Consider the following 25085-nt stretch of genomic DNA (forward strand, 5'->3'; position numbering starts at 1 on the left):
AGTACTATCAAGACAATTGATACGAAGGGAGAGGGGTCGGCAGAAACGCAGGGGAATGAAGATGCATTTTTCGTCCCCAAACAAGAAGTAATATATTTCAATTGTATTCTAACATCCGTGCAATCTAGTGAAGCATAGACTGGGGGATAGCGTAGAAATTGAAAAATGAATGTCTCTTTCAAACTTTCGTTGGTCAAAATAGAAAAATACTATTCTATCTGGAACAAAGCATTATTGACCTTGTAATGGAAAAACCATGTAATTTAATTTAAATATTAGTCTTATCAATATAAGTAAATGAACAGGGACAACACTGCTATTAAGTTGTTATACAAAATGATACATAAAATTTTACTTAAAGTAACGAGTTTTAAATTATTGCTTTTGTCTTATCATGAAAATTGTTATTGATTAAAATTATGGTTAAATAATTCAATATAACAACGTTGGACCCTCTTAAGCTCTTTGTACACAAGCACCGCATTTATCGTTGTTCTTTTAATTCATTGACGAATCTCAGTCGTGAATAGTAGTACCTATAGGTATTTCATGGGTTCTTAAAGACAGTAAAATAATCCTTTATATAAAAATAATACGCTGGAAGAGCCCAAACGAATAAATTTTGTTATAATTTTACTTGCCACGTCAAGTAGAATCCTAGAAATACAAAAGTGTAAACATCATAAAATCTTCTTTCTGAGTAATACCAAACTTGCTGATGCAAATTGAGCTTTATAGCCAAGCACTTAAAGTTGATAGTTTATTACCAATTCTAGTTACACTAGCGAATCATCCATATGTATCCATAGTAATAACAGTTAGTCCTAAAAGATGAATCATTTAAGCTCCATATTACAATAATAATATTCTTAGTCATATATTATATTCCTTATGATGAATAGTATCGGTTCTGACTAAATTCTGACCTTTAGCCTTTTGCCTAAATGGTACTTACTATCTATTTTAGACGTATTCTATCACTAATAACATATCGTTAATATAATTATCGATATTATAATCCCTAGTGGTGTAGTTACTTTTGTCGATAAGGTTAAATTCGGTTAGTGGGTGGACAAACAATTTAGATGATTATTATGTAGATAACAATCGCTTTTTTATGAATGGAAATTCATAATATTTGAAGCTGGTAAAATTAATATAGATTAAGTAGCTGTTGCCCGTGGTTCCATCGGCATTCCGTAGGAACTACTTCCTGAATCTGGATAAAAAGTATCCCATACCTTTGCTAATGCTCTACCTAGCTAGACTATCTGTGTATTACATTTATAGGTATCGGTTAAGTCGTTTTGGCGTGATATCGGGACAGACAAATAGAGTTACTTTCGCCTTTAAAGTATAGGTAAGGATTACTAATTAGCCTTATCTTTAGCGTGAACTGGCAGAAGGGTCTGGAAACGACTAAGTAGTTAAGACTCCTATCTATAGAAAAAACTTCTGTAACCTTATTAGATAATTTCCCAGAACTCAAAAAATCTGCGAACAGGTTCATTAAAAACTCAAATAGGCTTTTCACCTCTTAATGTTCCACTAAAAACTGTTTGACTAAAGTTATAGCAATCTTATTTACATAGAAGAGAAGCGTAGAGTAACGTTAGTCTCTGTATCATAGTAATATCTCGAAAGTTCTCTACGTATGGAAACTGGATCTTCGTTCAGGGAATTGCTATCATTTGTTACTTGTTAAAGTTGGGTATTTTTTTATCGTTCAAAGTTTTTTTTTTGTGGCCTTCAATTTAGTTTTGGAATAGTAACAGAAATAGGGATGTTTTTGACGGTTCTTTTTCATAAAGGTACGTTTTGAATGGTAACTGCTGACTGCAACTGTCGACCGCACATGCTGCGACTGCATGAAATCGGCCGCAGCTGCACTAACTGGTTTGTATGTATTTACGTGAGACCGTTTTGGATCGAAGCAGCAGCAGCAGCACGTGCCGTCGCCCTCAGATATAGCCTGATTGCGTGCAGTCACTGCCAATGCGGTCGACAGTTGCAGTCCGCAGCCAGCTTTCAAAACACACCTTAAAACCCTTTCCTTGGATCCGATCAACTAGAGCGATGTTACGAAAGAATCTATTTAAAAAAATTGATTGAGTTTCAAAGCAGTTTGACAAGTATTAACGTGCATATAATACCTACTGCTACAAAATACGTCAAATACATATTAACATTCATGTAAATGTAGCAAATAGATACGCATGAGAAGATTTACAAAGATAAATGTACTATTAATTCAACCGTGCACAGAAAGCGTTCACAAATAAATAAACATTTTGTGTGCTTATTTATTTTTCAATTTTTATTTGCAAAAATAATTGCAAGCAAAACTATGAGGAAATGAAAAATACATTCTACTGGGAAAGCAGTAATACTAACATTCATCCATTGTGATTTTATATGTTGATATCAGTCCGATTTTAATATACGTCTTTGTACCAAAACACAAAGGACAGACGAGATCGCTACTAAATAAATAAAAGAACCAATAACGTTTTATGAGCCCTGTGTCTTATAAAGAGGAGCGGAAGCTGCTAACGTACCAAAACAAACCACTACGCAGCGGAAAATAAAATAAATGCGAACATTTTAGGCCACATAAATATAAAGGTATGTAGAAAACGAAAAAATTTGCTTTCCGCATTTTTTATTCGATAAAATTCGCTAACGGCCGGCTGAAAAATATTAGAGAAAGCAATAAAACCCGTCAACAAAACTACAAACAACCCTTTTTATTTATAGCCCGAAATTCAACACGGGAAACGTTCGAGTCTAAAACATTTGAGGAGTATTAAAACAGTAATCAACGGATTCTTCAGGAGTAGCTGCAAAATGGAACATGCTTGGCCTCTTGCGCGGCTGTGAAAAGAGCCCCGTTAGAGATTCCATTTGAAAAGAACAAACAGATGAGTAACCTCGTTCATCAACCCGCGAGCCCCTAGCGCTTAAGCGCGCCCCGTATAATGGCCAGTCTCTTCGTAGACCGGTCGCTAGCGCACGCCTGCTACGCGCCCCGCTACGACGCTACGCGCTACGACGATACGCAATGAATAAATACGCTACGAACAGTGCAGTGCTTAATAAAAAATAATTGTAATATAATTATAGTAAAGTGTAACATTTCAATGTATATAAAGTGATAGTTGTTTATTGTTGTAGAAATTAAATCGAGAATAGTTTGTAAAAATGTTCAACTTAAGGATTGCAATTAGAATATTTATATTTCTATTGATAACTCAAGGTAAGTTTTGATGTATTTTTTTAATATATTCATTTATATTTTTTAATATTAGTTAATACTTAATAACACCAAATAAATTAATAGAAATCACGAGGGATCCACTGCGTCTAAGTAACATAATTAAGATTTTCTTTCCAAAAAGTATTTAAATAATTTACTATTTTTTTTTATTTGAAAATAATTGGAACATGCTTTATACAAGCACGTTCTGAAAAACGTGATAGGTACTTGTTATCAATGTGACCCTGTGATAACTGACGGGTCTAAAACCTCTGGCCCCAGTATTAACGGGTAACATTTAACATAACCGCATTTTCTTTAGAAAATAATATTCGTTGTGAATCATATCTAATGTGCAATACGTATAAAATACTTAGACAGACTTTGTGCACTTTGCAAAATGAAAGAAAGATAAAGAAGACTTGTAAACTATAAATGCCTAATAATTCATATTTTTTTACCAACTTGCCAAAAAGAGGAGGTTTGATACTTCCTCTTGGATTTTAATGTTTTTTCTTTTATTAAGTTTTAATTCAATGTAAGAACATTGTTTAAATATTTTTTTTTTAATGATCACATTATTGATTTACATCAAAGGTACAATATTTACTTGGTTTATAAATTGTTATAATAATTAATTGCAGAATCGCGTCTTAAAATTAATACTGCACGAACAAACTACGTAGAAAATGTAGGTGAGGACTTAATTTCAGCTCACCTAACTAGGAATATTGATGAGACTAATTAATAACAAGACACGAAACCTAATCCAGTCAATAAACAAGCTTACGAAAAGCCCTAAAAATATTCAACACAACCATTAAATTCGCCGCTAATTACTTAATTGTTTTCTCCTAATATTCAAGCAAAGGTTGTTTGTACAGAAATTTCTGGGCGAGCAACTTATTTTCTTATAATTTTCCTAACATTTACCTGCTTTATTCTTGGAAATGTTTAAAAGGTAGGCAATTAGCAAGGATTTCCTTTAGTAAAAGCTGAGCCGTGTGTGGGATTTATAGACCTTTTGAGGCCTTGGTATGAGAAATGCTCCTTGAATGACCAGGCTTGGGGGAGGCTGTATCTTTGAATAGTCGTCATACGTCATCATTAGTTTCGGAAGGAAGGTATTTGGGTTAATACGTGGAGTAACATGATTTATGATAGGGGTAGTGAAGTTATGTTTCGTTTGCGGTTTGTTTTGATAAACACTGGAGTTGTGGATGTGACATCAACTTTGGTTTGTTGATAGGCAGAAAAATTCCCATGTCATAGACGGGAAGGCTTGTTTTTATTAAAGCGTAATAAAGCAAAGTTGATCAATGATTGAGTTGTTGCTAGAACGGCGTAACGGTTGAGATGAAATAAGATAGACATATCACCTCCCGCAGCTGGATAGAAAGTAGCTCATGTTGGTTCTCCGAACTGTCAAAGAATGAAACATATAATTATGTTCTAGCATGAAAGCGTGACATACAGACAGACCGAATTATTTTCGCATTTATTATATTACTAAGGAGTTTTTGCTTTTTCTGCGTCTGTCTAGACCTGTATAGCAGCCTGAAGCACAAACCTGGACGATGAACTTTCTAGCATTTAAATGACGTTACAACAATAGTTTTTTTTTCTTATACAGAGCTGGTTCGTGCCGATGCAAGATAAAAGAAGGGTGAACATTGATTTAAGTAGCTGAATACTATCCACAATTCTATTTTATTACACGTTAAAGACGTATAGTCACGCACATAACTATGAAAGCCTAGGCAAAGTATATTAACATGGTGAAATTTTTGTATGCCTATCATGCATCTATTGTTCAATGGTTTCATAGTTTTAGATAGATATGCAGGTTAGTTGTATCATTGAATACCCTGATGCATTAGGTTGATCCTCTAGAACTTGAGTGCAGCTTCGTAAAAAGCATCTCATCGTCATCCTTCTTTTTATCATATAGCTGTAGGGCCTCTTCTCATCTAACACTTGCTATAGGTGGATTGACGATTCCAGACTTTGAAAGTACGAAATCATCCTGAAGTTTCTTAAGATATACTTAGAAAGTACATAGACATAACTTTGGAAAGCAGCATTAGAACTTGGCTGACCTGGAATCGAACCCACGCAATCGCAGGTTCCTGATTGACTATGTCTTTAACCTCTTGGCGAACTACTGCGAGTTTTTAGGAAACCATATAATAGGTAGGCAATAAATTATAAAGTCTAATTTTAAAGTTCATTGCTCCTTCCAAATACGACTAAGCGTTCCCCGAACATATTAAGCCGTCAATGTAAGTCAAAAGACGACAAAGTTTCGCCATTGTCTACAAGGACCTGGGCATACTTGAACGTGTGCCAGGTCAAAGATAGTTCTATTAGCAAGATGGAACTTTTGGCTTATGAATCACTTCTTTTGGGACCGCCGTGGCTATGTATTTGTGCGATATAGTCTACTCTACTCCATATGTTAAGCATGAAGATATGTTACATACTTGTGTTTGTATATTTAGGACTCTATTACAGGAAGCATTTATTTGTGATCTATCAAAATGTTTATATAATTTAGTCACTTTTGATGTTAACTGTACTTTTGTTTTTATTCATATTTTGGCTTGCGGTGATTTTTGCGTAACCCGATTATGTTATTTTTATGTCAATTTTCAAAATAGTACAGTCGACACAAATCAGTAGATACAGAAACTAAATTAGTTCTATCAGTTCTAACCCAAAAATAGTCACACGCCCCAAATTTTTGCGGTCTCGGCTGCCGGCTAGATTTTAGTGGGATTTCGGTTTTTGCTTAAGTGATGAGATTTCTTCAATACATTATACTTAGGTAGGCCTATAGATACCTAATTAATCTCCCTCTCTGAGAGAAAGTGCTAAGTGTAAAGTTCTTTGTTAAACTTTTTCGATTGACGCAAACTAAAAAAGATACAAAATTAATTGATATGTTCGTAAATATATTATGATTGATCATTATTTATTGGAGATAATATTTTTTTATATCGAAGTACTTATCGTCATTGAAATATTCTTTTAGCTAAATATTTTCAATTTTTTAATAATGCAGCCCATCTTTTTTCGAATCGTTCACAATATTTTAGGTTTTCAGAACACAGATTCTTTTTCTGAAATAATGTTTATTCTAATTTAATAAACTTCTTTGATATAAAGTCTAGAAAGATCAGTGACCTACTAACATTTATCGTAAGTATTCCCAATTGTTGCTTTAGGATAAAACTAGGCGATAAAGATAAGCTATCTTTTATAGAACAAAAGATGACTTTAAATACTTTATTTGACTGCAACAAAGAAAGTGAAATATTATTCTTAGAACAACGAAAACGGAATGTAGGTCACTCCATTAGCTATTAAATGTTTTTGTCAAAATTTTAATTAAAGAAATATGCTCGGCTGCCGGTAAAATAATCTTGTTTTCTTCGTTTTACGTTGAAGTAGAAATAACTGAAAACTGAATAAAGGTGAATTTTTGAGGTTGTATTGTTTGAGCTGTTTATTAAAATTTATTAGGTTTCATGTTCAAAAGACTATTTCTGTAACTCGAATGGAGTAAAAACTGTCTCCGTGAGTAAATGTAGCCTAAATAAACACAGGTGTATGTAGGGTAAGCCATGGGCTGTCGTGTAGACCATGAATCACCCACGTGTTTCCATGGCTGTCGGATAAAACCGCGGGAGACCTGCCCCCGTCCAATCTCACAACTACACAAAGTGGGTCACTTTGTTACCACTTATGGACGTTCTGTTATTTGGGACGAAACCTGTGTTTGTTTGAATTAGTCTTTTATTTTTGGAACTGTCCTTGGTAGAAGAAGATTTGCTTTTTCTGCTAAATTGATGTCTGAATGACTGATAATATTTGGTAGGAGCAGGGGTTAACTGACTTAGGTTTTAACTCAACTGCTAGAGAAGTAACTTGAGACATCTTAGAGTAAATGGTATAAAAAATAATGCATTAGTAAAACTTTGTCAAAATGTGTTAGCGATGGCAAAACGAGCAGCATTACGCTTATCTACAGCACCGACACGATAAACAAACTAAAACTGTTAAACTTTTTAACTTACTCCTGATAACCCTGACATTAATAGTTATAGTTTCTACATTACTCCATTAAGACCAAGAGAATATCATTAATCATTTTTATTAAACATTCCAACAAGTTTCGCCCTCATTTCATATTTCATGCATAAAACGTAGAATGAAGTGGCATCGTAAAGATTATCGTATTCTCATTTTATGGTGCGACCTTAATTATATTATATATGGCCCAATTTTTCCATAACACGGAGTAGAAGATTATGCAAAACGCTTGAGTCCTTAATACGAATAATTGCGTCGATCTCTCAGGGGCTGCGGCGAGAAGTTATTTTATAACGCGGATATTCTTTCGGTATTGCAGCTCTCGAAATATTCTTGGTGTTCCCGAGTGAGCACTCATAGTTCAAGTGTTCAGCATTTCCACTGGACCAAATCTACTGTGGGCGAATTATGCAGTTGTGGGCTGTTTGTTTTGGAGTCCACATGAATGCGTTAGTCACTCGCAGTGCCCGAATTTAGGTTGTTTAGTATTTATGTACACTGCGCTGTTATAATTGCGGGCTTAGAACTAAATGTACGTAATGGTCAGAGTGGTAGCGTGCCCATTTGTGCTCTAAATAGTATTTTAATAAATGTGCTGTTTCAGGACTGTTCGTGGAATTGTCTTTGGGAATATGCTTTAACAATTGTTATAATTATTTGTATTTCTCATTTTGTGTGGTTCCATAAATGATGAATATTCGGTAATAGTTGGACTCTACATAGACATAATATGTACATACATTTACAATTTATTTTACATTTTCCTAACTCAACAATTGAAGGCAACATGACTCCATAATTATTGAACTAATTTTTGAAATTGGTTTGGTGGTTTCAGACATTACAACTAACATTATATTTCTATGTAAATCATATACTACACGTAAATCATTTTCTATGTAAATCATATACTACACGTAAATCATATCATGTTAAAGTAATTTGGTAGTCGATATTGATCTACCAGGTTTTAGTATCAACGTTGTTTTTCAGTAATTTGTGTGGGATTACCGATTTATGTACAAAATGTCAATGTTTTTTAAAGTTAATAAGTATTTGTCATGTTTGTGTTTGTCTGATAACCTATCTAAAATATTAATCTGACCCTACTCTGCTCTCCTGACTTTCATACGTTAAATTTTCTTATAGATAAATGAAAGTAAGAACATATTGGTAAAATTCATTAGTTATATAGGAGTTTGGATGTTTGCAAATATACATAGTAGAATATTTGGTTCGCTTATGCAACTGCAACGCATCCTGCGTTTCTACAATTTAATTTAGACGTCAAGACCTACTCACATTGTTGTATAATATTGAATAGAAACACAACACTTAACAACCAAAGTCAAAACAAACTCTAAAAAATAAACAATAAAGTCTAAATTAGCGTACAATAAAAACAATTTCACGCTGTTTACGACTGTCTTCACAAACTGTCGGACTACGTGCCCCTACATTAAAGTTCTGTAAGCTTCGTAAGTTTTCTTACCCGCTTATATGCAGTCAACGTTTTACATATTGTAGTCTCTGCACCAGCTGTGTAATAAAAGTCGTTCAACCATATTGAAGTTATCAAAATGTTTAAAAATTGCTGCTTGGAATATTATTCCGAGGAAAAGAAGTTTTGTATTTTCTGCGTCTGAAGACTTGTTATTATTGTGTCGTGTTTGGTATTAGGTTCTCATAGTATGTAGTAGAATTTGGTGACTACAAATTAACATAGATTCAGAAATCATTGTGTAACTTTTGTGTTAAGTGCAGTTGTCATCTTTCCTGAAATTATCAAAGAAAGAGACTTATCGCATATAAGCATATTTTTGTGTGCTACAAATCAACTAATGTGAGTAACTTCTTCTCGTCCTTGTTAAAATTACCTAATTGTCGATATCTAGAATCATCATTATTACCCTCTTTACCCTTAACCAATTTTTATTTGGGGTCAGTGCAGCATGCCTTCTTCCATACTCCTCTATGTGACGTCATAAAAGAAGTAACATATTTCTATTCCTTTTGATCAAGACCTAGTGTGAGTTCTATGTTATAACCAAGGTTAATAAACCTGTTTTAAACGGAAAAAAATTGTGAAGCATTTTTTCTGTAATTGATTTAACAAGCATCCGTACTTGCATCATAACATGTAACTAATATTACAAACATCTAAGTCCATACGGAAGTTTCATGTAAGTACTAATAAATGTTACAGTACAGCATAATTACTGTGAGCACTAAGCCAAGTTTTGCAGTTAACTAAGTAGGACAGAACGTGCCCCATCAAAGTATGGGGACTGGATTACCATGGCAGGTAGTAATGGTACTTGTTAGTACTAAGCATTGCATGTTGGTTCTGTTATTAAATATTGTTACTATTTAGATAATATTCTGTTAAATACTAGCTTCCACTCTCGGCTCCGCCCGCTTGCTGTGTTGATAAAAAGTAGCCTATGTGTTAATCCAGGGTATTGCCTTGAAAAATACGGTATACGAGTATTTAAATAGAAACACCACAGTATATTCGTGCTTTTTAGACTTGAGCCGCGCATTTGATACAATAAATTACAGTATACTATGGGACAAATTAAGGAAAACCAAAGTACCACCGAAGATCATAAATATTTTAGAATACTGGTATGCCAATCAAATAAATCAGGTAAAGTGGAATAACACTCTGTCGGAGAGTTATAGGCTGACAAGTGGAGTGAGGCAGGGCGGGCTGACGTCGCCTGTCTTATTCAACTTGTACATAAACGAGCTGATCGAGGAACTGAGCAGCACCAGGGTCGGATGCCAGGTCGGCGGAGTACGCATTAATAACCTTAGTTATGCGGACGACATGGTGCTGCTCAGTCCGTCGGTCAACGGCATTAGGCAGTTAATAAATATATGCGAAAAATATGCAACTCGACACCATCTAACATATAATGTAAAGAAAACGGAAGTTATGATATTTAAGTATAAAAAAGGCCCTGATGTAATACTACCGATAAGTTTATGTGGAACCGTGCTTAAAATTGTTACGAAGTTCAAATATCTGGGACATATTGTAACAGATAACTTGATGGATGATGACGATATGGAACGGCAGAGGCGCAGTATAGCCTGTAGAAGTAACATGCTAGCTAGGCGTTTCTACCACTGCTCTAAACAGGTGAAGGTGACGCTGTTCAAGGCGTACTGTCAGTCGTTCTACACCAGCCAACTCTGGTACCGGTACACGAGGAGTGCGTATAACACTCTTCGTGTACAATATAATAATGCATTCCGGGTAATGATGAACTTGCCCTGGCGGTGTAGTGCGACTGACATGTTCGCTGAGAGCAGTGTCGCAGGTTTTGCTAGTCTAGTACAGAAGCTCAGGGTGTCATTCTACAGCAGAGTAGCCCTGAGTAACAACAAAATTGTGTCCTCTGTGTTTCATAACGTCCATCTAACCCGAGAGATGAAAGACTTTTATTAATTTTTAATTACATTTAGGTTAAGTTTTTTAATTTTGTTATTTTATTTTATTATTATGTATTTCAAAGTTTAAGTCATGATGTCTGTGTTAGTCTGTAAGTATCTAGTGTATGTTATGGGTAATTACCTGAAATAAACAATATTTAATTTTAATTTAATTTAATTTAAGTATCACCTGTCTACATACCTCAACAAAATTGGTCCAAAGAATAACAAACATACATCCATCCATTTATAAAATAAGTAGGATTTAGAAATATACAGTTTGTAAAAAGAGTTAACTATAAAACACAGCTAGTTTAAAAGCTGAGGATTATATAAAGCGTTGAATTTTTAACCCTATTTACTTAGTACGTGATAAGTCAGCCATCGTAAAATTGAAAATACTGAAGAATAAGGAATTGGGTTTACTGCAATAAATTCTTGAACTGAAGAGCAATAAATAACCAATAAAAAACAGATAATATAAATTACTTCCGATTGGGTACGCAATAACTCTCATTGACAACAGAAATGTCCCAATATACTCGTACATTGCGGTTCCCATGCTACCGAGAAATCAAAGTGTACAAATATAAAGAGCAATGGATGTTATGTACGGTGTTAAGACATCAATTTCCACCAGAAATTCACACGTACAACTAGAACAAAAGAACGTTAAAATCTATGTTTATTATTTCATTCACGTCAAGAATTAAAGTAAGAAGTGAAGTGCAAAGTTTCTCTACAACAGTAACAAAGGAAATTTAAAATATACTTCGGTACATTTTCTACTGCAATCACACCTAAAATATAAGAAAAATATCGAAGAATCTATTCCGAGCTTTACAGTTTTTTTTTTGCAAAATAGATCTAAAGATAGTGAGATTAAGGTGCGATTTACAGCGCAAGGTGTGAGCGCAGATTAAGCGGATACTCTTTAAAAGAAAAATGTAGAAAAAAGGAATCCGTGACAGTCAATTTCCGATAATTATCCTTAACTATTCCTGGCTTCAAAATTGATTCTGATCGGCTATTAAGAATCTTTATAAAAAATTTGTTTTATACATTAGTGAGGGGTATAGAATCAAGGTTAGTTGGTCAATCAGTTCCCTTGGGGATCTAAACGGCGTAAGTGATTTTGTCAGGTAGACGTATGAAGTAGCCTGATAATATTGTTTGTAATAGAGTTACTGATACATGTTGGATATATCAGAAACAACTGTAGTTTCTTGTAATATTATTATGTACAGACAAGTAGGTAAATCAAAACATTATTGGTTCGTCGCTAACCCAACTTATTAAACAACTTTTTTTTTCTTTCGCTTATATAACCAAACCCTGGAAGGTCATAAAGCTAATTCACGAAATATTCTTCGACAAAAACATTCCAGAGCGTGAAAGACCTTACTCAAAAGATCGAAAGAAAGTAAGGGTCGGTTAAGAAATATATAAATATAAAACAGTTCCAAAAAATACTCGTATATTGCTGCTAGATGTCAAAGGGATTATTTATTGAGGACCGCAGATGTTAAGGTAGTTTGACGACTATTGATTGGTCCCTCGCTACCAATAAGGGGACAGACCAATTAGACTCACAGAATTAGGATTAAACAGATCGGGGGAGATAAGGCAAACAAGTTTAATTTTCCAGTGGAAAAATTGAGACTTAGATTAATTCTTCGAAAATTCTTTAAAGAAAAGGCTAGCAATATTTTTAACGAGATGTTAGGTATTTTATTTTTGTTATTCTGTAGTATTGAAAATGGCAATAATGTGCTCACTTCGGTTCTGAGTGCGGTTATGACTTTTAACAGTTAATGGGTTGTTGCAGTGCTTTGTGTGAGTGGCATCGCCATTATAATAGAAATGGATCTATAAAAGATATAGAACCAATTATAATATATATGTATACTTTTAGGTAATATAAATAAGTATACAGAGGTTCTGATAACAAGACACAACACGCGAAGGTTAGATAAATGTCACACCAGTGTCAAATTTAATGAGACACTTGTTATTTTAATAGAATCTAAGTAAACACGTAAAGCCGATACTGATTTTACGTTACAATGTAGGTACTGAGTAAGCTGAGTTTTTTATAAATAATTTAATGTTATGAAAATACGTTTTCGATTATTATAATTAAATGATGTGCTCTCACATAACGCGTTGTTAACGATCTCAAATTAAACATTTTTATACATGTCATAAAGTTAACTTAAATATCATGTTTAATTTAAATGTTTTGATACTTTAATTTGTTTCGCAGAATCTCAACTTCAATCTTAATTTTGTAATTTCGTATACATTATTTTTTAAAGATAATATACTTTAGACAAATAAATAAAGTAATATTGATGACTCTCTTCATTTTTCAAAAATAATACCAACGCAAAGTGAATTGTGCAAGTTTTAGAATTTATTATAATTTAATCAAATGAAAATATAAGTCAAACTATAAGCTAAGTACGGGTACAAAACGCGTGTTCCACTTAGAAAACTTCAAAATAATAAGGAACTGTGTATGAAGTTGCTAACTTACCTTGAAATATTACCAATAAAAGTAACTACCAAACACACGTACAAGAACTTGAAAAATAAATTAGTTTTTCCAATTTACTTGTGCAATTTGTCAGCAAACTTCATTATAACATTGGTTCTCCGATAAAAGATTATGGCGAAACCAATTTATGTTCGGAACTTTGAATAACCCCAATAATAATATAATAAATCCCATGTTAATTCGGTGACCCGTCGTGGCCTAGCGGGTAAAGAATAAACCTTTCAAGTATGAGTATTGGTTTGATTCCAGGTCAGGCAATCCAAAGCAATGTTTCTATGTATATTATATATCTTGGACACCAATGTCTGATTAAAGGTGAAGGAAAACATCTCCAATCACCAACCGGCATTGAGCAAGTATGGTGATTAATGCTCAATCCTTCTCTGTGTGAGAGGGGACCTGTGCCCAGCAGTGGGTCAATAAAAAGGCTGATGATGATGTTAATTCGGTGGCAGATAAAACGGGTTATCGTAAAAAAAATCTAGCTAAGTGTATTGGGTTTTTTAAGGCACTTTCCTAATTAAGTTTAATTAAAGCAGAGATATTTGTTTCGTTGCTCCCAGTACGTAAGGAGTCGTAATCGTTTACTTTTATAGCTGCGCTAACATTTTCAGTGCGTTTCAGTACATTGTAACATACTGGTGAGTACTAATGTTATAATTTACAAAAATATTTTTGAGTGTAAAGTGCTCATGTATTTTTTAAACTAAACATTTTAAAAAACTGTGTTATTGTCAAATCAAAAATAGTATTTTTTTAAGTTATCTGTGTAATTCACATACATTCTGCGAAAATAAATTCAGATTATTCAAAATTTCACTTATTTGCAAAGAAAATAGTTTTTAGGTAATTCTAGCTCGAGATATTTACTCAGAAAAGCCGTTTTTTATGAATTTACATGTAGCATTTTGCGTGTAGGATGACAGTCGCATTTTTCTAGATATTCTCTAAAATTCCAAGACTTCAGCATAAAAACATAGACGGCGTAAATGCGTAATCGTAAAATTATTTACGCACGTGAAGGCATTACATATGATAACGAGTTCCAGAAAAGTGTCATAGACTTTAAGAAAATAGTGGAACACCTTTCTTTTTTCTTGGAAAATTTCATTTTATTTTATATCCACTACTGGAGATAAGTTTTTATTTTAGATGCGAATGCGTTGTCTGTGTTCTAGTTACGTTAGAATATTCAAATTTGGTCGGAGGCCAAAGAGCTTTGAAGTTTCATGGTGGAGCGATCGTGGCGTAAAGGCTGTTTAGATACTTTAGGGAACAACATAACAACTACAGTTTAACGGACGGACGCGAGACCGTAAATGATTGTTATTAATTTTCTCTTACCACAGTTTGTAGACTGGTGGTTACAACATAAACACTAGCAACTATACGCTACATTGCCTTGCTGTGTTTATATTTATGTTTCATTTCATAAAATAATAACACTTTAGTACCTATATAATAACTGCGTCTTACAGACAAAACAGTTACGCTTAAACGATAGGCAAGTGTACCAAATCGAAAAAACAACATGTAATTTGCAAATTGCTGCTAATTCAATATTCTAAAACGCTAAAGACCCTATTAAATAGCTCCTATAAAGGCTTTATTTGTGATTCAAACAATCGCATTTATTACACGTTAAAGCCAAATGCTGGCGTTGCGTCAATCGCCCCGTTAGCTCGTAATATGTGGTGGCTTTAACTATTTGATGCATCGCTTTTACCACGCAAATGGTTTTGTAACCAGGCTGGATTAGGTTTCGCTTTCAATTGTTATCCTTTCGACAGTAATTTTAAGTTCATAATTGGTTTTCACAGCGTCTAATTGGATGAAATATATCAGGTATTTTTTTTTAATAAAAAATAAATAAATACGTTGTAATGTGACATGTACTGTACATAAGCGTTACTCCATTTGCTCAGATGTCATACTCAGTACATATTGGGGAACTAAGTATTTCTACAAAGAAAACCATGTCATCAATTAAATTATCGGGACCAAGAACTTATTTCCTAATTTTCAAAACTGGAAAGAGAGCTGAGGATCAACATTTACGTAGTCTCCGATTCACGGGTGTTCCGTGCTCACTCCGGGTGCCCGCGAAGAATTTTACAAAGCGGCGCTGCTTTGTGAAAGTTTCTTTAAGCCCACAAAGATATTTCGGATTGATCTCGAGCTCTTCGGATCAAACCCGAGATCTCGAGCTGTCAAGCTATGCAACTGCTTAACCATAGTGGCAATCCAGAACATACGCTTACAGATTACATGATCGTCTGTTATATTCACTAGATTTCGTATAATTCGTGATTCCAACGCTCTGATTGGTTAAGCTACCCTGTCTATAGGAGAAGTAGATGTGTGCAAATCAATGCTATACGTAAGACGGGTTTGGCGCACAATCGTCTGCCTCTGATAGATTCGTAATGGATTATGGAAAGTTATGGTAAAGAGACAGTGTACATTTGGCTGAAATGAAATTTGTTACCGTGAAATCTGGAGGGCGAATAGATATTGCTTTGTTGTGAAGTAAAGGGTTTGTTGTCGGGAACAAAGGCGGCAGATAATGGAAAGATGTCAGTGGAAAACGCGTTAATGTTTTTGGAACAAAGATTCTTAGGTACCATTACTTTTGGTAAGTTGACTGGTACATTTAACATAACCTACTTGTTTAAGTGAAAAGATGAGATAGAGGCTTTCTTCCTAGAATCTAGGAGCACACGTTAAACAATATTTAATGAAAATTATTCTCTATTTAGTAAGTTATACGTACCAACAAAATTATAAATTAAATTAAGTTTTACAGAAGTTTATCTGAAAGCAGCCTTTGTGGAGCACGGCGATGAAAATTAATCGTTAATTCCTTTGAAATAATCATAGTATTTCCTTTCCATTAAATTCAGAGTACTTTCAGTTGTAAATTGTAGATAAGATAAAGGAACTGTGTGCACTTGTTAAACAGGTTCATGTACGGTTGAGTAATTTTCTAAAGCAAGAACTGGGGATGCTGGGCTTTAATAGAGATTTTTATCTGTAAAAATATGAAATACTAGATAGTTTCTGTTGTTTAACCCGCATCTCGTTGAAAGTATTTCGTGCAAATAGAATGTTTTTCTTAAATGATGCTACAAAAAATAAAGATACCGGAATAGGTGCCAAAACTTGAAGAATGCAACCTGCGTCGGTTCATTAGTCAATTACAATGTTATATGGAATGTACTTAAATGATAAAAAATATAAAATAAACCTTAGAAAAGCCAAGACAGCTAAGTAACTACACATAGTTCCTTTATCAAGATACTTATCGCATGTTAGTATTGTACCTCATAGTTTATTTAACAACTCATGTGACGCACGCTTACAAAGAAACCTAAAAGTACACTTCAAAATAAAGGATTTTAGAACAAGAGTTCTACGACACCATTAAAACTTCTTTAAATAAAGTGGCTGCGTACAATAGTTCTCATAACTTACGACGCCCGATTTTATAAGCTCTGGCCAAGCTATCCATTATTTTTATGACTAGCATAGTCGTTTCTGAGATAATCAGGTGTAACACATAAATAATGGAGTGGCAATAAAGCTTGAAATATCGCTTTCGTATTTGCTTCTGTTTAACATTATATCATCTAACTAGCGACGCCCCGGCTTCTCACGGGATAAAAGTATTACCTACATTATAAACTTTCCTCTTTAATCACTCTATTTATTAAAAAAACCGCATGAAAATCGGTTGCGTAGTTTGGAAGACTTAAGCTTAAAACGGGACATAGGGACAGAAAAAGCGACTTTGTTTTAAACTATGTAGTGAGGAAGTTAAGTTGGAAGCGCCAAGGCCCAATAGATTCATTGTATGCGAACAGTATTGTGTTTGTATAGCAGCATCTGCCTGCGTCGGTTAATTAATGATTTTGAGATGAATGAATGGGAATGATGATTGTAGACTGTGGATGCTCGTTTGCCTTCATTTCCATGTAGAACTGCTATGCCTAACAATGATGCTTGAATTCTGGGAATATCATCATGATAAATCAATTTTATCATTACTATCGGTAGATATGTACCTATCCGTATATGACACAAAACTTAGTTAATCTTCAATTTTTTTTTCTATAATCAAACCTTCCCTACCTACCAAAATTCATATCGTAAAGCAAACCAAAAAATACCTCAAGAAAATAAGACCCAAAATATAATATTCTCATTCCGAAGATGTCACATAACCTATACGCTCCAATCTAAGTATGTAAAGCAAGCAGTTTATTCAGCATGTAGAATGTGTTCGATTTTGTATGGTATTATGATCGCTCAGGTTGTATAAAGTAGATAAACGGAACGCCTCGCCGACACACAATAGATAAATAACTCAGCGTGAAACTTGAATTGGATCCCATTTTATTGTAAACTGATGTGTGGCGGATATTTTTGCGAGATCAAATGGACGCCAGTAATGGGGTTTTGGTATGGATTTTTGTTAAATTCCTCTGGTTCAAATGTAGAATATCCCACAGAAGTATCTGTTATTAAAAACACTGAAGACACGTAGAGGAGGAAGTTTATATTTAGTAACTACTGTAATATATTGCAATACAAAAGAATAATCACAAAAAGTAAATGAGATCATTAAGGTAATCAAACTGTGAATGCCATCAAATAAAATACGCCATCACCGATTCTGCTGCCAAAACAAATACCCAACCCTAAAACCTTCAATATAAAAAGCATCTTAAAGACGAAAGAGAAAACATTTCTTTTGTTCGTCATGAATTGCAAAAACCTTAATCCTTCCTCTCAAGATTCTGACGTAAAAAAAACGGCCTCTTAACGTTTTTAAGATGCAAATAAGATGCAAAAACGTCAGCATCTATTGTGTTGATTTGTATGGGGCTACGTTTAGCTTCAAAGTTTTCTGGCAAAAGGGAGTGTGCTAAAGTGTCTTGTCCAAGATACATTAAAATTAAATGAGGCATTTCTCGTAGGACCACTTAAGACACATCGCGAGAGACAACCTTATTTTGAGAGCGCGAATCCCGTGTTTACTTTAGTCTAAGTATTTCATGAAGTGTCAGAATAGCTGAGAACGTCTTCCTTATAATACGTGAAGAAATCTTATGTAGGAGCTAGAGATTGCAAAAGAAAATTGAGTTGTTTATACTTTTGTGAACGTTATTTTGTTCCGAGAAATTATTTTGAAAGATTTCATCTGTTTGTTATATATGAAGGTATCGATGTAGATTAAATTCAATAACGAAGAGACTCAAAGAGAGTATTTATTATTCAATAATCTTCTTTGATATCGTGCATATTGTAATTAAAATAAATTAATTAAAACTGCAATATGATTTCAATTAATATACACGGTTTCTTTTGATATTTTTCCGCATAAGAATAAGCCTTTTGTAATGGAGCTTTAATTATTACAGTACGTATGTTTTATACAGAATAAGGTGAATCAACCATCTCGATTCCATTCTGTGTAAGTAATTTCTAATATGAAACATGGACATTAAAAATATTTTTTATATATTTTGCTTCGTGGCTTTATTTATGTACTGTGCAATTCAATAAAAGGCTATTTTATTCCTAGAATCTCTGCATAATGTCAGTTCGAAAGCGCATTGTCTTTCACGCAGTGCCCGCCACGCCTGATTTTGTTCTGAACGGCCGGGATCGGCCTCTCGTCCGTTTGTCGCCTATACCTCCTCCAAGGAGCGCCAAAACTTTGTATCTACCCTGGCAATCTGCCAACGCGAACTCCACTTCCCCGGCAATCACAACTTAACATGAAATTTCAATTTTTATGCCGGTTAGCGCTCGCGAAAAAAGATTTCTGTTTTAATTTTGTGCGTCAAAAACATATCCTACCAAAAACATTAAATGTAAAAAAAAGCCAATCCTCTACGCTATTCCTCCACCGTAAAAAGTTTTGAGATCGCATAGAAGCCAAGTCCTGTTCACCTTTATTTGTAATAATAAATCAATATTTTGTGACTATATCAATAGTTTTGTTCACATTACAATAATATTGTCTTGGCCATGAGCACAATAAACTACAAATATAATACAGCATATCTTGGAGAGGTGAAAGTCAAACATGAAGTTTAATATCAAAGAATTAAATACTTTTAGTTTATTCAATTGTTACTAAATGACCGACAGTCAGTATCATCCAACATCAATGAACTGCACATGTACTATGGCGCATGTTTAGTCCATGGTGATCTCAAATTCCAATCAGTCCATAATCAGTCCAATCGTAAAATCATGTTCATATAGAATTTATCAATTCAATGGTATTTACACATTATTTCAAGGAGCGACTTTTAACTTGTGCTCATGGCCAAGACAATATTATTGTAATGTGAACAAAACTATTGATATAGTCACAAAATATTGATTTATTATTACAAATAAAGGTGAACAGGACTTGGCTTCTATGCGATCTCAAAACTTTTTACGGTGGAGGAATAGCGTAGAGGATTGGCTTTTTTTTACATTTAATGTTTTTGGTAGGATCTAATTTATTTTTTGTAGGTCTCTTTCTTCTCTAAGTATACATATAACAAATTAAATTAACTTACATGCATCTAACTAAATATATAACAACTAAATATGTATACCTAAAGTAGCACGAAAACAACATTTTTTTTAAATAAACTAGAAAATTTCGAAATTGTCGAATTTTTGAATAGAATATCTTTTAGAATAATAGAGATTTATTTCAGAGGTAGTAGATGGCGCTATCACATGAAATTATTTGTTTTTTTTTTTTTAAGTACTACTTTTAGTAAGCCATGTAACGAAACCATAGCGCGATTTAGACCAGGACAATGCCATCTATCGAGCGAGCATGCAGTATTTATTGTACTGCATTAATATGAAAGATTTTATCATTATTCATTTAATTTTAACCTAGCTTTTTTATTCATATGTATGTATATTTAATACATAATAACAATAGTGGTGTATTGTACTACGTAACAATAAAACAAATAGTAACATTTTGTACATAAATAAATAACAAAGTTATTAATGCAGTCAAAATTCATACACAATGTTCTTGAAAAACCGCAAATATAAATTTGTTTTCTATTTTTTTATTAAGTTTTAAGGTTTTTATAATTTTCCCTTTATATGTAGCTAATAACCTATCTTGGTGCCAAATTTGAAGGTTCTAAGTTTGCTAGAAGTACCTTAGACTTTTGATGATCGGTCAGTGAGTGAGTCAGTGACAAAATGGTGTAACTTTGATCGCTCATAACTCGTAAATTATTCTTTCAAATGTCTTGTAATTTTGAGACTGAGCTTGTTCTAATACTTACTCTTGGTCATCGAAAACCTAAACTCCTAGCTTGGTTCACATGGAAGATACAGGGGGCTGAAATAGCCGCGAAACGCTTCGAGAAAAGATGGTACGGCCGTGCCCGTTTTGCTCGAGTCTTGGCTGGGGCACTGCCGTGCCCTCAGATAAGTGATGTGAAGAGCGTGTGTTGTACGTTCATTTTTCGTTGCTTTTTAGTTTTTTTCGCATAGGTATTGAGATTTTTTGTTATTCTTTCAACCGTTATGTGACTACGTTATGAAAATAACTATGAAGCTTGTTTTTTATTCTGTTTTATGTATCAAAATAGCTGACCAGTCGTTCGACCGTCGAATTTTCATTTTGCTCCTAAAAATACTAAGAAATAAATACTTTCAGTTTTTACTGAATTTTCCAATATTGTTGCTGGTTTTATTTACTTTATTTTACATGATACGTTCTCGGTCCTGGTCCAAAAAATCTTAGTTTTCTATTTGCTTATATCTTATTTCGTATACATTACACAAATCATAATTCAAAACCTCTTTATGCAACTTTACTATAAACCTCTATTTCACGGTTATCTATTTCAATTAAAAACAAACTCACACATGACACAAGTAAACACAAACACAGAACACAAAATCCAGAGCTACACGCTGCCAAGCTACGAACATCTCTCAACGTTCGCAAGAGCGATATGATTCGTCAGACTTGATTCGACGTGATCAAATCACGACAATTGCGTCTCTCACGAGCTGACACGCTCTGGGTTAACGGGGCGCCATACAAAATGGCGTTAGTAGATACGGAGGAAGGAAATGAGTGGAGATGCCATAAGGCCAGTAGGTCGCACGCCTTCTTGTAGGTCAATAAACCACCAGGATAACCAGGACCAAAAGGATCAGTTACTGGTAAAGTAACGAGGCGTTTGGATTAATAGAGTCATATGTCAAAGATTGGTCTTGATTGTGATTTGGTTATACTAGCCAGAAAAGTTCCTTGTACCCCTCATTTTGGCGACGCTACATTGTTAGAAGTTTTTTTATTATGACATCTCCGCTCATTATTTTGTTCTCCATGGTCATGTAAACTCACTTATATTTTCAAAGGGCTCCGTGATGTGGCTGATAAACAGATTATGAGGATGGTATACGAGGCTTTGGTGCAATCTATCATAGGATATTGTATAACGACTTGGGGGGGTGCATGCAAAACTAAAATGATAATGCTGGAAAGAGCGCAGAGAATGATTTTAAAAGTGTGCCTGTCCAAGCCTCGTTTATTCCCTACCTCAAGTCTCTATGAGGAAGCTCAAATACTGACTGTGCGGCAGCTTTATATAATGTTGACTGTACTACTTAAACATGCCAACCTACCAAACGAAAGGAGAATGCATGTAGCTCTCTCCAGAAGAAATTACGCTATATGTGAGCCCACTACTGTTAACACTACATTTGCGCAGAGATTCTTCCACTTCCGAGGAGGCGTCCTGTACAATAAAGTAAATAAAAAAATTACCATACCAAATTCTCGCAAAACCGAATGCAAAAATCAAATTAAAAAATGGTTACTTAGTTTGGGATACTCGGAAACTGAAAAACTCATTGAAGTGGTCGTGTAGAATTGGTGATGTTTTGGCCTGTGTAGTGATATGCTGGTATGTTATACCAATATATCATTCCGTAGACACACACATGCACACGCACTCACACGCACGCACGCACACACACACACACAACACACACACACACCACACACACACACACAACACACACACACAACATGCGCTAAATCAATATGTTGACAACCTCTTATGATGTAATGGGGGGCCTGGAGTTCTGAGATACAGGCCTAGGCTTAGTTCAGACTCCAGATCTCCCACCAATTACAAAATGTCACACTAATATTTTAATTCTGTCAACTGGTTTTCCTAAAATGTAATTTGTGGAGATAAAATAAACGTTTTTATTATTATTTTGGGGAAAACGTTTGCGTTTCTTAGCTCTTGGCTAGTTTTATGCCACATTTACGGGCTGGTGCCAAGTAAATGTAGCATGTGTGGTGTGTTATGTGTGGTGTGGGGTTATTTCATTTTCTTCCAATTGCATGAATTTTCTAACAATTCGACAGGTGTTTAGTATTGCGGCTTTTTGTAGAAGGATGTATGTGGAGTCTTTTAGGTCTATTATTTTCAGGCTATGGTGAAGGTGGTTAGGTATAACACCCGTAGTGGAGACGACTATGGGAACTACGTAAACTTTATCTTGTCTCCAGATTCTGGTAACTTCTTCTTTAAGCTCTGCGTATTTAGTTATTTTTTCGCCTATTGTTTTTTGCAGATTGTGTGTGTTGGGTATGGCAATATCAATAAGGTAGGTGATTTTATTTACTTTATCCTGGAGTGTTATGTCTGGCCTATTGTATTGAACTGTCCTGTCGGTGAGTATGGCGCGATCGTAATAAAGTTTGTGTCTAGTGTTTTCTAGAACTGTTTGTGGTGTGTATTTGTAGTAGGGTGTGTTTGTGTCTTGTATGAGTTTGTTTTTGAGTGCTAGTTTTTGATGAATGATATTTGCAACCTGGTTGTGTCTGTGAGTGTAGTCTGTCTGTGTGAGTGTTGTGCATGCCCCTGTGATGTGTTGAATGGTCTCAGGTTGTGTGTGGCACTTGCGACATTTATCATTATTATTATCTGTATGTCTCTTCCAGACCTCGGGACTATAGATTCCCGGATTTTTGGGAGGCGAACGTGGGGCCGAAGCCAACACGCTGAAGCCCTTTTGAGACAACTTTAATGAAATAATTATTATTATTATGAATGTCCGTTTGTCATATGGCGAGATTTTGGGGCATTTTCCTTATACACAACTGGGGACGATTATTAGATGTATGGTAGGTAATATGGATGATTAGATAAAATATAATAATGAATGTCTTATTACCTGCCCTCTTTACATTTTCCTCAATTTGTGTCGAGTTGATATTAGAGGTGAAAGTTGTGACCCTTTCCAAAAAATAACCTACTAATTACTTATTTGAGTTTAACCTAGTTGTCAAAATTGTTGAGTGATAAGTAGTTCACTCCATTTTTCTTCAATTTTTATAATGATAAGTACTTAAAGCAATCTTAACATCAATAATCCATACGTAGCACTCGGCTGCTAATTTAATATTCCTGGTAAATAATAAGTATACCTATATCAGATTGTTGATTCACATAATGAATATAATTCGTTGTAGGAGAAAAATCCAGAGGTTTTTTTTTTTGAAAATAAGTTTGTTAATTCAGAGGTGAAACAAGACATTAATCTTGTAAATTGTTAAATACTTAAGTTAATAGGCGCCCAGAAGCCCAGAGCAATACTTATAGTCATCATAAAAATAATTTTCACAATTAAAATAATAATTGAGATGTAGACGGATCACACACAACTACACGGTTCAGTAATACAGATATATCGATAGAATTAACTACTTTAGGTGGCGCACAAAATACACGTAGTGCCACATACAATAAAAACCGGGATTCCACACGCTATTTGGTCAAAGGTAGTATGGTAGTGTGTGACCCACCAAAGCACGACTGAAATCCACATAATCACCATCAAAAAGTCAAAAAGTATTCAAAAATACGTAGCTGTTATTTTGAATGAGGCTATTGAACCCGCTTTAGTGGCGTCATGCGGAAATCTTTTGAATAATAAATGTTTGTAAAGCTTTTCGCGGCCGCAGCGGTAGTCATTGAATTCAGGAAGGGACACACTATTACGCGGTTTGAGATCAACGACCGGCTAAACACCCGCTCTTGGCATTGGATGTGGGAATTGAGGCTGTTAATGCATTTAGTTTTCGTGAAGCAAAGTCTGTTGGTGTGAGGTTTATAGAAAAAAGCTGGAATATTTCATTTCTCAAAGAGTTAGTTAATTAGTGGCTATTTTCTGCGGTTACAGAAGCTGGTAAATTGCTTTAATACTTTATTAATTAGTAGCAATTTTTCGCGGTTACATCCGCAACTGAAGGATACAGGGTGTCGATCAAATTGAATAGGAGAATAGAAATCGTCATTTGCCAAATTTTTTACTTCAGACTGTAGCAGAATTGGGTGAACTTAAACTGTGTACGCTTCAGCAAGTGTGCACTCGCTTTTCGTGCAAAAGGTTTGCAGTTTTGTAAATACAAGAGACAGCAGGTTAGAAAAGGTTAGTTTTCTAAAGCAACTAGATTACAATACTAAGATACACGTGTGTGTGTGTCACACAGTAGAGAACAATGTCTGCGTTTAGACTTACATTAATCTGCGGGTATTTGTCATATCCCTGACCTCCAGAACAGTTTGCAACTTTCCTCTATCGATCGAAGTAGCAAAACTTGATAAATTGTCTAACATTAAAGTCTACAACTATTAATCCGTTCAGGTTTTAATTAAGGCA

General features: G+C 34.5%; 1 protein-coding gene across 1 annotated transcript in view; it reads left to right on the forward strand.

The window, feature by feature from the left end:
• Positions 1–2970: 2970 nt before the first annotated feature.
• Positions 2971–25085, forward strand: part of LOC110384399 (uncharacterized) — a 137045-nt gene continuing 114930 nt past the window's right edge. Inside the window, exon 1 of the mRNA XM_064037689.1 lies at positions 2971–3256. Coding sequence (XP_063893759.1) covers positions 3202–3256 — 55 coding nt within the window. The 5' untranslated portion in view covers positions 2971–3201. The remainder of the gene's footprint in view (positions 3257–25085) is intronic.

This window comes from Helicoverpa armigera, chromosome 13, assembly GCF_030705265.1.
Source record: "Helicoverpa armigera isolate CAAS_96S chromosome 13, ASM3070526v1, whole genome shotgun sequence".
NCBI lineage: Eukaryota > Metazoa > Arthropoda > Insecta > Lepidoptera > Noctuidae > Helicoverpa > Helicoverpa armigera.